The sequence below is a fragment of the Vidua chalybeata genome, chromosome 5 (assembly GCF_026979565.1).
Source record: "Vidua chalybeata isolate OUT-0048 chromosome 5, bVidCha1 merged haplotype, whole genome shotgun sequence".
Taxonomy (NCBI): Eukaryota; Metazoa; Chordata; class Aves; order Passeriformes; family Viduidae; genus Vidua; species Vidua chalybeata.
In genome coordinates this window covers 54,379,774-54,396,035 of record NC_071534.1, presented here as the reverse complement: position 1 = coordinate 54,396,035, position 16,262 = coordinate 54,379,774, and the positions used below count along the sequence as shown (strand labels likewise).

Sequence of the window (16,262 nt, the reverse complement as noted above, 5' to 3'; positions counted from 1 at the left end):
TGCAAGCACAGCAGCCCTAGGTTTTCTCTGTAGGTGATCGAAGCAAGTTCATGCAGAGAGATTCTGACAACCGGGAATTTGGAAAGCTGGAGCAACCACATAGACATTTGTATACACCTGGGCAGGATAAATTTTAGTTTGGGTTCTTGAGTTGTGGATTCCAGTGTGGGGGAGTTACTTGAAGTCAATGATTAGCCTTAACATGTAGGCCTACCTACATCCTTAAACAAAACTTTTCCTTAGTGTGGTTCCAAATTTGCAGCTATTTGCACATGTATTTCCTTCTGTCTCTTGTGAATTGTTTGATGTTCAAACTGGCTCTGGAGGAAGCTAGGTTTTCTTCCAAAGACAAGTCAAATAGATAATATTTGAATGATTTAAATTTCAAAAGCGGCCAGAGACTGGACCAACAAGTTCTGCAGGTTGCCTTTGCCAGATCTGCTCAGGCCAAGGAAGCCTGGGCAACAACAGCCACACAAAAGGGAGCAGGCTCCACCCCACCAGATCAGTTCCACTGATACATAATCTAGAGGATAAAAAGAAAACATGGTCCTGAAAACTGAAACATACACAGGTAAAGGTAGTTCCTGAATCAAGCAGGTTTAAGCATAAAAAGAAAACAAACAAAACAACAAAATCCAAACCACTTTATTCCATAATTATATTTTACTCAAGTTTTCAGTCAGCAAGGAATAGTTTTCTGCCCATGATAATTTCAGTGACTCTGACATTTTACACTAATGGAGCTTCTATCATATTACAAGTGGGCCTAACCAGAATTCTAACCTTTTGTCCATGTTACATTCCAGCAATCTATGCAGACATCCTTAATAAAAACATCTAATAAAGAAACTACAGAGCATGCAATCTTACTCTAGTTTATAGAATGCAGCACATGGCACATTAGAGTACTCCTTTCCAAAGGGATTACTTAATTAAAAAAAAAAAAGGAAAACAGCACCTATCTTATAGTGGACATTTTCATAGGTAATTTTTGCACTGCAAATTAAGATACCATTATGGCAGAAGAGGGGAAAATTATTTTAAAGATTCTTTTTCCCGCAAAATCCAAGTTATTGCTTTTTCACAAACTGTTGGAATGAAGATAATCATCCTTAGTACTCAAATCTGTTATGAAACAGTGCTTGTCAAGAGGTCCAACTGCTTTTTAAGTGAATGTTTCATTAGTTTGGTAGCCTACAGGGCACAATTAGGTATTATGATGAAGCAACGATGAATATGGCTTTCCTATGTTTATAACATCGTTAGGTTTCACACTGGCAATCTGACAGCTAAGGGGGTTACAATCCTGCAGATACATAAAGTAATACATCTTTGCACACATAGATTACATATCAAATTACTGCCCTAGCACAAACCTGTTGATTTTGTATCTTATACAGGACAATTAGGACATACCTGTGCTACATGATGAAACAAACTACTAAACCAAGTAGACAGGTTTTACTTAATACCACTAAACTTGTAGGCAACCTCTCTCAAACATATGTAACAATACAACTCAGTATACTGAGCATATACTGACTAGGAATGCACTGTATTATTTACGTTAAGAAACAGGACGGAGCTAGATAGCAATTGGTACAGAGATTTTCCCTGCCTTTCCACAGAAGCTGAGTTGCAGTGCTGGAATGACAATTTGCTGCTGTCTTATATAGTTCAATCATCAGCAAAATCACATCAAAAGACTTACTTAAAATTCACAGTCAAGATGATAGAGGAAGTTTTTCCAACAGTACTAATTTTGGTTTCAAGTTTAAAGTAAAAGGAGGTAGTGCAGTAAGGTTCAACCCAATTTTACTGATGCCAGGTATATTTGCCAGTGGCCTATGGGTTGTCTTGTAATGTGATATTTGAAGAGGATTTGTTTCCATCAGTATATGTGTGTAAGAAAACATCAACTGGTCTCCTGGTTTAACATCTTCTCTTTTGTCATACCTGTAAAGAATAAAGAAGGTTTATTTTTATTCCTTGCTTTACCTATTAAAGATGGCCATTATTGCAGAGGCATGAAGCATCCAAGATGAAACACAAAAACGAACTAACATTCTCAGTTATATTAATTAACTGATTAAATAGTACTAGAGAAGGAAATAGTATTTTTGAAGAATGTAGGGACTCAGTCATTCCATGCAAGTCTTTCTGCTGCTATTGTGATATAAATCACGACTCCTAGAAAATTTCTTACTAGTTCACTATTTGAATTCAGTGGAGAAAGGACTCCAAAGCCTAAGATTGTAGGAAATGGGACCAATTTTTAAGTTTTACTCTAAAAGAATTGCATTTGGAGAAATGTGGGGGTTTTCTTTGGGTTTTTTGGTGCTTTTTGTTTGCTTGTGGGGTTTTTTAGTAATTCTAAAAAATACCTTATGTGGTACTTAAGCAGAAAGCTTTTTCTTCTGGTAGTCATACATTAGAGTAGGAGCCTCAGAGAATAGCAGGGAGAAGACCTCCTTGAATGCTTGAAGATAGGAGGAGCCTGGCAGTTACAGTACTAATTTGGTACTTTGTTATTTCTAAGTTCAGATCCTTGATCTACTACATGTTTGGTCAGGTCACTTTAGGTCAGCTTTTATAAACTGTCTAAGTACCAGAATACATATAAATTATATATAGAATTAAAAAAAAACATTATAAAGTAACTATTGAGTTCTAGGACTATTTATTATCTACACTTACAGTTGTTTCTTAAAAGGATTTATGTTCAATCTAGCTACTGAGGAATTTACAGGATGAGTGACTTAGCCATTTGGCAGGGATGTGAAAGATCTAGTTTCAGCCACTTTTCATTTGACCTAAACCCAAAACTGGAGTTTTCATTATCTCTTAAGAGCTGTATGAACCCCTTTAATCTTCTAGGAATTGAGACAGATCTCCCCCACTGTCTCATGAGGACATGGTTCTACTTTGCACTAGTTATTTGTTCTTTCACTAAGGAGAGTCAGGTGGAATTTAGAGCTTAAGGGTTAGGATATTCATACTGGACGTGGCAGCCTGATTGAGTCCTCAATCCAGCAACTTCAAAGGAGAAGAAAGAGGTAAGTTCACTCCAAAATCCTCCATAAACCACTGTTAGGCTCTGTAACCTGAGTGAAGAGCAGTGCCCCATTCTTCACCTTTTCTGTTGCCTTGTTCTGTGAACTGTTTTCTACCAGCACTTGGAGCACCTGAATCCTTCCACACATTTCACAGGCATCTTACTCAGGCCGTCATTTTCCTTGCAGATGTGGACACAGGTAGGGAAGTGGTGCACCTTAAATGCACCTAGGATTAAATCCAGCCTGCATCTTTGCAGGCCTGGCCTCTCATCTGCCTGAATTCCCTGAAAAAAATCTCTACTGATATTTTTGTAATGCTGCCTGACAGGGCAGTCATTAACATTTAAGATATATGAAGGAAGTACTTTACAGAAAACCAGAGGTTTTGTGTGAATTGTTAACTAAATTTTTAACTAAAATTGTTAACTAAATTGTTAACTAAAATTTTGGCAACTCAGGAAACTAGGCTGACAGAATTCATAAATGTTACTAAACACACCATATAATGCAGAATTATACTGCACACTGAACAGGTGTTTTCTACTTTTTAAAACAATTGCATGCTAACTTCACCTGCTATTTCCAACAATATTACAATACCCCTTAGGTTGGTAGATACATCCAAACTGGCAGAAGGAACAGCATTACTTTGTAACAACATTACAAACTACTAATTTCGGATTTTCTTCATCAGCAAGTAAAAGGCCTTTCATCTGGCTACATGCAGTTCTGAATTTTATTCTTTTTAAATACTTTAAGCTTACACAGCATATTTATTCAAGGTTCAAAGAGACTGCATTAATTGAAGACAAGATTGTAACACCTGCTCTGTGTAAGAACCTGCATCAAGCTCCTTTCAAGAAAAATAATAGATTGCTTGCATTTTTCTTGAGGCAAATAGATCTAATCTGAGCACTACTGAAAGCTGATAACTTTAAGACACTTTTATTTATGGATTGCAGTTATCTGATGAATCATCAGCCTTCACAGCCACCCCACCCCTAATCTGTTTCCACCTGACATATACTGTCTATGAAGATGTTAAATTCGTTTTCACCCATCTGAAAGGATGTCATTTTCTTGGACAATGAGAAAATGGACAGTTGGTGCCAATAAACTTTGCACTACTGTGCTGTCAGACCAAGTGGTAGTCCTGTGTATGATGCTCAGTTGTGAATTTTGCCTGATTTTTTTAATGTGAAACTTTATGCTGAATCAGCCCTTCCTTTAGCCTTTGTTTTGCTGAGTACAGATAAAAGTGAGAGAGAAACTGCTCTGTAACACCATGAAACATTTATCAGTGACAGGGATATTATTATTCATTCACCTTCCAATCCCACTAGGCCTTACAAGCCTTACAAACCCAAAGCAATCCAACACTCACCAACTCAAAAAGCTCATTGGAATGAAACATTACTGAGAGACTAGAGTTCTATTCAGAGTAGTGTGTGTATTTAAGTATATTTTTGTGGGTATTCTCAGCTCAGTCAGAGAGAAAGGTTTTCTAACCAGGCAAGAGCCTGGGAAACAGTTGGGAAAGAATGTAAATAATTCTCTAATCTATCTTGTTATTCACATTGTTTATAGATATGTTCTGCTACTGTGCATCATTCACTGCACACCCATGGTGACACATGTTTTTACTCTAAGACCAATGAAATTAGTCTTCTCGATGTTCTCTATGTATAGAGTGGTACATTTGAAATAAAGAGAGAATTCATTTTATTAGCCTTCTGATCTGGAGTTCTCTGTTCCCGTGCTGCTCAACAACATCATATTTTAAAACCCCAAATATTGAAACATTTTAGCTATCATGCACATTCTATCCCTTGTACTCTAGCAGGTTAATGTCTCATCCCATGGTTTAAGACTTTCTCCAGATTCAGCATACTAAAAACCAATTTGAAATTGGTTCAACAGTAGATAGGTAATTGTGAAGGCTTTAAACAGTCTGTACCATCATCATGAGAGTGCTTAGAAATAAAAAGGCATAGTGAGATCAATGATTTTTGTAATTCCCCTGTAAGCATTCTTTCCCCGTCTTCTGCTTTACTTCCAAAGAACTTTTATCTCTAAACATACCAGTAATTAAATTATGTTCATCTGATCCTGAATACTGTGACTGGGGAAAGTGTGACTATGCTCAAAATACTTCTTAAATCAAAATCTGCTTGTATTGCTTTTGTTTTGTGCAGTAAGAAGGGAGGCTTTGTGCCACCTTCTAATGAGTAATTTTCATTAAGATAATTTTCATTTAAATTAAAATCTTATGCTTCAGCTGAAGAGTTAGGCTTAAAAATCAGAAAGGCGCCTACTTTTTGGTTTTCATCCTGAAAAGCAAATGATACCACCTCACAATGTCTCCTACTATTCAGTCCAATATTACAACTCTTTTTAAAAAGTGTCTATGTATCACTGCTGGTCATAGTAACAAAACACTCAACAGCCTTCCCTCAGAGCTAATGAACGTGCTCAGAGCAGCAGCTTCAATGCCATCTGTATGAGGGATGATCCACATAGAAACAGACTTTCAATATTAAAATGTACATGAGCCTCACATTGCCACACATCATTCAGACAAATAATTATATACACTGCTCTGCCAAGAAAGCTCTGTTTCACAAGGTCTAGTTGGATATCAGACCTAGCTGCATTATACATATTATACATATTTATACATATTGGTATAAAGTTTGGTAAGCTAACAATTTTTGTGCTGGTTCTGAGGTCTTTAGAATCACAGAATCATTAAGGTTGGAAAAGATGTCTAAAAGCATCAAGCCAAATCATTACCTTAGCACCACCACCACATCCACCATTAAACCATGGCCCCAAGTGCCACAGCCACACTTTTAACACTTCCAGGAATGGTGACTCCACCACTTCCCTGGGCAGCAAGTTCCAGTGCTTGACAAGCCTTGCCATGAAGGAATTTTCCCTAGTATCACACCTAAACCTCTCCTGGCACAACTTGAGGCCATTCCTCTTGTTATTTGAAATATTCCATGCTATAGAGCAAATCAGAATCAATCAAAACAATGAAAAAAACACTGCAGTGCTTTATTTCTGAAATGTCAGCACTGCAGACATCAAAAATTCTCTGAAGAGTCATATAGTTCTTAAGCTGGTTTAATAAATACGCTGTACCAGAAATTGTGTTTGCAATATTTATCCCTGTGCATATGTAAAAAAAGAAAAAGCAGGCTACTGTCCTCAGATCAAAAAACCTCATTCAGAACATACCTCCAATCGGAATTGATTTCTAGAAACCGAGAAACTCCTGTTTGCGCTGCAGCCACATCAATATGAACAGAGACATCTACATAAATAAACAGAATACAGTTTCAAAATTCTTCCAAGTACACGCTTATTATAATAAATTAACAAAATAGTAACAAAGAAGATGTGTGTACCTAGTTTGAAGAAGTGGTATTCAATACATGAAAAGATATACTGAAATTAAGATTAGGTGAACATACCTCAAGCCAGCTTTACATACCTGCTGTTGAAGGTACCAACTCATGCAACTTCTGAATTGCCACTCCTCCAGGATAATTGAAATGTGAAACATATAAAGATGTTCCTGAATAAACAGCATTAAGTAGAAGATGCATTATAATAAAGAACGATCCAAGTTTGTACAGCCAGGATCTCCGGTAGTTATTCAGACTGTTGAGGAAAAGAAAAACAAGGAAGAATAAACTGTTATTTTCTTTCATACTGGTCACTGACTACTGTGACACAACTGTTACAGAAACTCCACTTCTAGATAATAAATATTAGTATAAATTTTATTAACCCTGTATGGCATGTATTTATTACCAATTTCTAGAAGATTAATTTCTAGTGACATTTAAATTAGAATATTCTCATTAATAAAGCTAAGACAAACATACTAATACAGCTAAGTATTTCTGTGTTTAAAAACTTCAGCTATGAATATATTCTCTTTTAACGAAGTTAAACTCTGAACTTCAATTTGTTTACTCAATATACCCGAACAGAACTATTTAACTCCATGTTTCACAAGCCTCGCCTGAGTATTAAACTATCTCCTGAGGTAAACTGTGTTAAACAGCTCAGGAGTACACTGGAATATGTCTTCTTTTCTGGTAAATAAACTGCATTGTAACAATGTAACAGTAAAATTAGGGCTCTATTCTCAATTCTCCTCCAGACTTCTCAAATAGTCCCATCAAAGTATTTGACTTTTCTCTGTTTCCACTTCTCTCTGCAGTCAAATGGGTACAAAGACCTCAAACTCCTTTCTACAGCATATGAATATTTCAATATGACCCAGAGTTCAAGATGAAAAAAAGTGCATAAGAACATCACTAATAGCTTTCCTTTTGCATTTTCAGAGGAAAAAAACCCAACAAACAGGATTTTGAACTTACATTCGTGAGCACATTTTAGCAGCCACTATGTTGAAAACAGGGAAAGTATAGATGATGAAACGCAGCTCTTTGTGTGGGAGAAATGAATACAAGAAAATAAAGCCCAGTGCTGGCAAAAGTAAAATCCGAGTTCTCTTTTCTGTTACCCCTAAAGGTACAAATATTATGCTGCATCCCAAAGCACGAGGCAGGGCTGAATAGAAATACCACAGGAAGGGAGAGGTCTTCAAGGTGAAAAGAGTTAAGGATGCTTTCACTGCTAACAGGTAAAGTAACTATTCCTTACATTAGTACCCACAAATTTTGCAAAGATGCAGTATACTTTTTGTATACATATTCTTCCAGCCTTCATTTCCTGTCTTATCTTTGGAGAACTAAAAGCAGTTGCTTAATTACATTCATATTACCCAAAAGAGGCAAATCAAATGGCACTAATGATGGGCAACATGAAAAACCAAGGGGAAAAAACCTGGCTTTATATTGTTAGAACATGAAGAGGCAAGAAAGAAGTTAGCAGACGAGACTTACAGTTTGCAGAAACATCTAAGAGACAGACATTGTCTCATAAGTTTTAAAAAATGAAAAGTAGAATCTAACACCCTGAGTCTCAGGAGTAAGTCACATCAAGTCTTTGCTTTGGTTGGTAGGGTTCTTTTTCTCTGGATGTTTCAAAGGATACTCCCCAGTTGGAACTTTTGTTTAAAACTGTGTTATACCAGAGCACCTTCCCCTCAGGCCACACAAGCTGCCTCCAAAATAGAGAATCCACAGCAACTGTTAGCCCTAAAAGAATTAAAGAGATACAAATCTGAATGAACTAAAAACCAGGGAAAAGCAAACTAACACATTTGAATAGCACATATACAGCATTTTGAGACCAACATAAACTAAAACATGCATTGTAAGCCTCACCCAAAACCACAGAGAAGGCTGAATATCTCTGTCTTGCAGGGAAGGGAGGTACTTCTGAACAGAAGCCTTTAAAGAAGCATGTTAGACATGAATCCAATTGGGATTCACCCCACTCCAACCCCAGGTTTAAAAGAAAGGGTTTAACTGAGGCTTGTTTTAGAAGAGTATTAGGAGGATTAAATGTAATGAACAATAAGAAGCTCATGTTAACTTCAAATAGTAGTAAATAAATTTTTATTGTAAAACTACAATTGTTTTTTGTTAAGTTAAAGAAACAATCACAAAGTTTGCTACTATTCATCAGGTGGAGAGAGAAGGAGAATAAGGGATGAAAGGCAAAATGAAAGCAGCAAAACTGTCAGCCCTATCTCTTCCACTCAGCTCTGTGAAAACTGTCTAGTATTTAAGGATTTCACTCAAATAGGAAAGGGGAGTGCCAGTGCTTAATTCCCACTGGACCTCCAAACTCTTACATCATGAGGTGCCTCCAAATGCACCTGGCATAACTGTTTGGTGTTACTATTGCGCACTCCGTGCAAGGGACAGCACGCTGCCAGGGGTCATCATCACATATCTGACAACAGTATTTTTAATTAGGTAGGCTGATGGAGCAACTTAGTATATTTATGTGCATATACACGAGGTCTTCCACAGATGGGTAGAGACAAGGGAATTTTTCAACCTCTCCAGCATGGAGATCACTTAAGCTGTTAAATTTAATTTAATAACGGAACAGAGTTGAACTGCAACTCTCCCCACAACCCTCCTGCTTGGTATCTCTGTCACACAGTTGTATTTTATCCTGGGACTCAGCTTATCACCATGGCAATAGATACTACAACTGATAATATGCACAAGTAGCAACAGCCAGGTACTAATTGTACTGAAGTCAACTTGTACATCTCAGCCTCAAGATCAGGACATTATATGGTAAGCATCTAAAGACAGAGGCCACAGTAGCTTTCTCTGCTCTGCATACATCTATTTCTATACATACATACATTTCTATACATACATAAATTTCTATTACATAGAAATTTTCAAAGAAATAAAAAATCTTATCATATTATTAGCAAACAGAATCAAACTAAAACAGTAACAACTCACAACACCCCACTTACCCTCTCTCCACTGCTACCCCCCCAAAAAAACCATTAAGGGCCATTCAACAGATCAATCAGTCAAAATTCCAGACTTCTCTTGAACTTAACGTCATGTGCTTTCTTCCAAGCAAACACTTACCCAACCAAAACATTCCAGCAGGAACAGCATGGGAAAGCACCTTGAAAACGGAGATTCTTTTAGTTAATAACGTCACCAGGAGCATGAGGCCTAAGAATATGCAGAGCTCTGATCTGAAGACTATAATTGCCAAAGCTGAGAACCAAATGAATGGCCTTTGCTTTTGCTGTATCCAAAATGTCAATGCCAGGAGCACTGCAAAAAAAACCACCGAAACAAACAAAAAAAAAACCCAAAACACATCATCCAACATACTGAACTATTTATTTTCTAAAGGGTAACACTCAATGCTATCTTCTTGTTCCTCTAACATCCCACCAACCCTCTCTTGGTCTTCCTACCATTTCTAGTCCAGAAATTCTTCCTTTATTAGAAAATGTAATTTGGAACAATGCACAGCTTTATACTGTTGATGCTTAAGTAATTAGGAAAAGTATACCACAGAAGGAACACATGGGAACTCTTTCCCGGCAGTGTATCTAATAGTTATTGGCGGCGGGGTGGGGGGGGGTGGGGGGAAGAAAAACAAACCTTTAGGGAGTACTAAAAGCTTCTCAAACTATGATTCATAATTATTACTGTTCAATATCAGCTGGGCAATTATTTTATTCTCTTGGCTAAGTATATTCTATATTCATGATAACACAAACTCATTTCAAACATAAAAATGACACTACAGACTACTGCTGAGGGAGAAAGATCTATAAATTCATTTACATTATTAGGTGGGACACACCATATCTCTACAGACTAAGTTGTCTCTGTTTTTGGTTTAAATCTTGACATAGTAAAGTGCTCAGGATCCTAAGGAAAACATGAAATACTAAGGTACAAAGTCATGAAACAACTTGTATTTTTTATCTGAGACATTACTAGACAGTTTATCTGACAATTCATCTGCTTTTCTTTCTCATTTCTCATCTATACAGGTTCTTACATCACCTTCACAATGTTATTAGCTGAACAACTTGCACTGAAGCATTTAGTGACTCAGTAAATATCTGTCACATGTGATTAATTTTCCTCTTTATCAACTTGGGGGGAAAACCATATATGTAGAGAAGGGTTTGACATTGATTTTTTTTTTTTCAGTAAGTATAGAAACTGCTGCATTTGTAGACAGCTTCAGAAGAGGAAGGTGGAGATGGTGCAGTAGGAATTCCTTCTACAGTCCCATGAGAAAAGTCCTTTCCTGTGCCGACCAAGTTCACAGGGTTTTTTTGAACTGCAGGTGTACCTCATCCCTTTTCATAGCTCTATGCATTAGACATATGTACTAGCTAATCAAAGCCATCTGACAAAACCCACATGTACTCAGATTCAATAAAACTTGATTAAACAGTCACTGTAAGCAAAGATGGTAAAAAGAGAAAGAAATCTCAAGCTTTCTAGTCTTTTTATCACACAATTTAATCAAGTAGGTATGTTAATTTGGTCTGACCATACTTTTCCTGTGCTTTCCTTACTGATACATTTGAAAAGAAGTTTTAAATTTTTAATTTTTTCCCATGAAATACCTACCGAATGGAAGTGCAAACACATTAGGGAGGGTTCTTGTACAGTAAAACATCAAATGAAACTGAGTAACAGTGATGAGACAGAAGATGGATGCTGTAGTTGCTCCAAACTGTTTTCTAACTTCTTTCTGCAGCTTCCATAAGGTGTAAATCACACTGAGCCCCAAACTTCCTCGGACTATCAGGAGAATAAAAACGGGAATCAAAGAGTAGTATCAATCAGATGGATCACTGATGAATGGCCATGTTACATAATGTAATGGGAAGACATTCTTAAGATACCACAATATAACTACCTTCAAAGAAACAAAAAGGCAAACAAAACTCCATTTAGTTTATCTGTTCTAATCCGCTTTTAATTTGTCTGGTAGTTTTGCACAAAGGTCAGTGCTTTCATGCTGAAGTTAACAATCCTTTCTGAAGTGTGCATGGAGGGAACTCTCAGAAGAGACTTGAGACACTTGCTTTTTCTACACTGCTTGACATTTCTTAGCACAGACTTTCTGTGTGCTGTTAGTTACTCCCCAAAGAGGGAGCTGAATGGCCATGCTGGCCCCAAGTACCATAGTATGGGTTTTACTTCACTGAGGAAAAGAATATCATGATTTAACTATTGATCCAAATGTAGCAACAATGTTTTAACTGGTGCTCTAATGGCTGACATCTCTAAGGATCTGAAGTTCTCATACCTATCAGCTGGGAGTAAAACTTGGACATTCTTAGCACAGAAAATACGTAGATAGCCGGGCTGGAAAGAGCAGCAATAAAAATTGGTCCAAGGAACGTTCTTGGGACAACTCCAGGAAATTCATGATGATCATACTGCAAAAAGGAGAATCTACTTAAAATAAGCAAATTAGAAACAAGAGAAAATAAATCATATTCACACCACATTTATCCTACAGATAGTGCAGGGAATTGCCATCTTTAACACTGTACAAAAATGAAGACATTATTTTCAATTTACCTTATCCAAGTCCAGCTGGTGGTACACCACATCATGGATAGCTTGTAGGTTAAAGCTTTCCTCCACTTTTGTAAAAGGACAGATAGTTAAATGAACAAAGGCCACCGCAATCAGCAGCAGCAGCAATGGGAATGACCGCCCACTTGAGTTCCTCTTCTGAGCCATCTTGGGTTTGAAATTCAGATATATCCTATTAGTATTAAAAAGAAAATAAATTACATAAATAACATGGCATGAAGTGTACAACCAGAAAGAAAGACTGATGATGCAAGGAAAATATACTACAGCAGTCAAAATTTCAAACAAAGACTACTAAGACAAAAAATCCAGGAAATTTTTTATTACATTCAATGAATTAAGGTAGTCAAAAATATATTCAGAAGCATTTCAGAATTTATGCCACCATCTGTAGATATGATTGTTTTAATTTTCACCTAAAAAACCTCAAGACAACATGGATCCTACCTAAGAAAGTACATCCCTTTGCATTCCCTACTGCCCCACTGCTGAGTGCCACCTCAGTTACATCTGTGATTTGTGGGACAGATAGCTTTGTAATTTACCCCACTTTAACTGCACACTGGATTTACACATGATCTTTAGAACATACTCTCTTGTTTATTCAGGGCTCCAAAAACTGTGGGAGAGGATCCACAAGGATGAGAAATTCTTGAGAACAGAGCACTTTGATCTCCAGAGTACTTTGAGTTTGCCAGCAGCTTGGTCTGGACTTGGCCAGAGCAGGACAAATCCCCTCTGGCACCCACATATGTCACTATGGCAGAAGACATTCTGTACCCCATACTTCACACTTCTACCCAGAAATGAAGGCCCCCTCTCCCTAGTGCTTCATTTCACAACACTGCTGAGCCATTCTTATGGAACTATTTATGTTGTATTTTATCATTATGATAAAATCATGTGTCCAGGTGATGTCAGAGCAAATCTATTTCGTGTTCTTTTAATTTAAGCTTCCCAATTTTTTGTAAATTTACAATTTAATAAAAGAGATTTTGATTATTGTTATTCTTGCTCTGTTCTCACAGAGAAAAATTTCAAAACCAGCACTTTTAAGGTACAGCTGGGGTTTTGGTTAGAGATGTTTTCTCGTGTGTTTTGGACTAAATATGTCCATCAAACAGATGTAAGATAGTTGGCAGATTTCCTGGGATCACTTAGCAACTGCCTCCTAGAGCTACCTTTTCCTGAACTGATGTTTGTGCTGCTCATTAGTAAAAATGAACAAGCTCATGTTCCTTGTATTCACAATGAGCACAAATAAATCCTGAAATATGTGTACTTCCTGTAAATTGCATGTCTCTGCATATTATTTTAAATATCTCACTGACTGCATCTCTTTTTCTGATGATTGTTTCTGCAGCAGACTGTAACTGAAGCTCTAAGCCTGAGCTCAAAGACAGAGCCTTGTCAGCAGTCTAAACAAACCCTTCACCCCAGGAAGTGGGAATAGCCTTTTTAACCTGTGCCTAGTATTATTTCTTTACAAGAATGGATAACCATAGTTTATGCTACAACAGAATTCTTTTTTGCACAAGAGTAGGAAAAGAGGTATGGGACTGACATCAGGACACCTCAAAAAGTGTCTGGCAGGAATTAAGTCCCTGCACAGGGCAATTTAAGTTGCTAAAATTTTTGCTAAATTATTACAATAAATGCAGAAGAATCTCATGATTCTGGTCAAATTTAATTGAAGAGAAAAATGGACACAGAAGGGTCAATCCACTGCTGCATACAGCAACACTGGCACTTGAGCCACTCGTGCATCAGGTGAAACAGCATACTCACCTGCAAGGTAGCTACTCCTGACTCCAAATTCATAGCTTCTTAACACTGCAGGTATTTTAGGACCCAATAAATCCTTATAAAAGGACCCAAGTGCCAAGAAGCTCTATTTTTTCCTTCTTAACTACATCATCTGCATAACAACGAGCTGTTACCATCATCTATAAATACTGCATTCATTATCCTCTGACCGATCTACAACACAGCCTGCTCCTGGTATCTTTAGCTGATAACCACATGAGTAATTAGTCCCCAACTTCCTAAATCAGAATGAAAGTGAAGCTACATATCCCACACACAGTTTATCACAAGCTTTCTTTTTAATCTTGTTGACTCCAATCCTTTTGTATGCCTGAAAAAAGCACAACAGCATACTTGTACATCTTGAAGATAATTATATGCAGAAATTCCCTGAAGGTTTTTTATCTTCTAGATAAAAAAACCAAAGCATGAAGACAACACCCAGGTTTCTGAGATAAAGACTAATAAATTCAGTGGTCTTGTCAAGACTCAAGATAACTTGCTCTGTTGAAAATTGATGCTGACAAGCATCAAAATTCAAGCAGAATTTATCAAGACACGGAGACACTGAATTTGATGATTAAAATAAATTTCCTATATAAAAGCAAATACTTGCAATTATAATTTTTTATTTTTAAATGCCAGAACCACAGAAACAGCTTTTCACTTAATAAAAATAATTTAATACTGAATCTTAGAGGCATAATCATAAGCAATACACATAGGTTTGTCCATTGATTACACTCCGGCAACTTCAGAACAATCTTCCTCAGGCCTCTACAACATAGCCACACTGACTTCCCCCCAGGAATCTATATCAAAACTGAATCATAGAAGAGCAGGGGTTTTTATCACAAAGGATTAATCTTTTCCTGGGATTAAACTGGATGGAAAAAAAAACCAACTGGGTTTTCATGTTAAAAAAAAAAAAAAGCTGAGGTATTTCCATCAAAAATGGTTTGTTACTGTTTTATACTTTTTCAGTGGAAATACCATTAGTTCACATAGATTTTTTTTTTCTTCCCATGAAAAACCTACCATATTAAGCTCACTTAGGTTTTTCAGACATGCTTCAGAAGAGCTGTGATAGAGTTTGGCAGCCAAACTGCATGTTAAATCTGTCTACAGAGTCATTTCACTCCCTCAAACGGAGGAATCTAAGCAGAACCACCAAGCACACCCCAGCATAAGGTCTTCCCTCTTAGGCTTAATCTAGCGTTGGCAAAACCCATTTTGTATTATCTTAAATTATCATGGCTTTTTTTCTATGTTTTAATAGCTCTTGTAAGTTTGATCTAGAGTTAATACCTCAGTGAGGTCAGATTTAAACCTTTCAGTTGCTGGGGTTGCTTTTTTTTCTTGTATTAGGAAAAAACTGCAGTTTACTATTCTTATATACGCTTTCTCATGAGTTTCGAGACTGGCTTAAAAAAATAAAAAACGAAGAGGGAAAAAAAAAGAAGAGAAGGTTGAGGCAGGAAATACAGTGTGGGACGCTAACAGACGCAAAGATACGGCCAAGCGATAAAGAAATGGAACTCCTGGAGCCGGGGAAGAAACATGCAGAATGCTCTGCACTGAAACCTACCCAAACCCAACCCGACCACCTTCCCCCCGCCCCCATCGTTCCCGGGCGCCCCGGGCCCAGCAGGAGCCCAGCCCGGCCGAGCCGAGCCGCGGCAGCCCCGCAGGTGCGCGCCGGGGCGGGTTTGAAGCGCCGCCCGCGTCAGGTCCCTCCTGAGAGGGGGCTCCATGAGGGCTCCCGGCCGAGACCGAGCACCACCCGGCGCTCCTGCAGCCGCCGGCGCCGCCCCGAGGCCGCCCGGCCCCAGCGGCAGGGGCAGGCACCGCGCCCCGCGCACACCCCTCAGGAGGCGGCTGCCCTGCCCTGCCCTGCCCGGCCGCGCTCCCTCCCGCCACGCCACAGCTCCCGCGTCCGGGAGGCGGAGAGCTGGGGCGGCCGCCTAGCAGCGCCCGGCGGAGCTCCCGGGAACGCCCTCCGGCCCGGCTGCAGCAGAGGCACGGGCAGCTGGCGGCTCTCCCGCTCGGCCGCTGCCCCATCCCTCCCTCCCTCCCTCCCTCCCAGCCTGCCGCCCGCCCCGCCGGCCCGGGCAGCGCCCGCCGCCAGCCCCGCACTCACCGCGCGCGCGCTCACGTGGCCGCCCCGCAGAGCGCGCCGGCAGCGCGGGAGCGGCGGCGCCAGCCCTGCGAACACGTGACCGCCTCCCCCGCCGGCCATATTGGGTGAGGGCAGGGCACGCCCCCGGCGGCAGAAGGTCTCCGAGGCGGCTGCCAAGTACAAATGGCGGGCGGCTCTGAAGCCCCTACGGAGCCGGTGCCCGCC

The 16,262-nt window shown here is 39.0% G+C and overlaps 1 protein-coding gene across 1 annotated transcript; it reads right to left on the bottom strand.

The window, feature by feature from the left end:
* Positions 1-630: 630 nt before the first annotated feature.
* On the bottom strand, positions 631-16,158 carry ALG12 (ALG12 alpha-1,6-mannosyltransferase). The gene is made up of 10 exons (XM_053943866.1): positions 16,059-16,158; positions 12,095-12,284; positions 11,817-11,949; positions 11,132-11,305; positions 9,611-9,805; positions 8,136-8,239; positions 7,457-7,680; positions 6,559-6,728; positions 6,303-6,378; positions 631-1,959 (listed from the first exon to the last, which is right to left on the bottom strand). Exons 2-10 carry the CDS (start codon positions 12,257-12,259, stop codon positions 1,728-1,730), a joined length of 1,473 nt encoding a protein of 490 aa, XP_053799841.1. The 5' UTR covers positions 12,260-12,284; positions 16,059-16,158; the 3' UTR covers positions 631-1,727.
* Between the last annotated feature and the right edge of the window lie 104 nt (positions 16,159-16,262).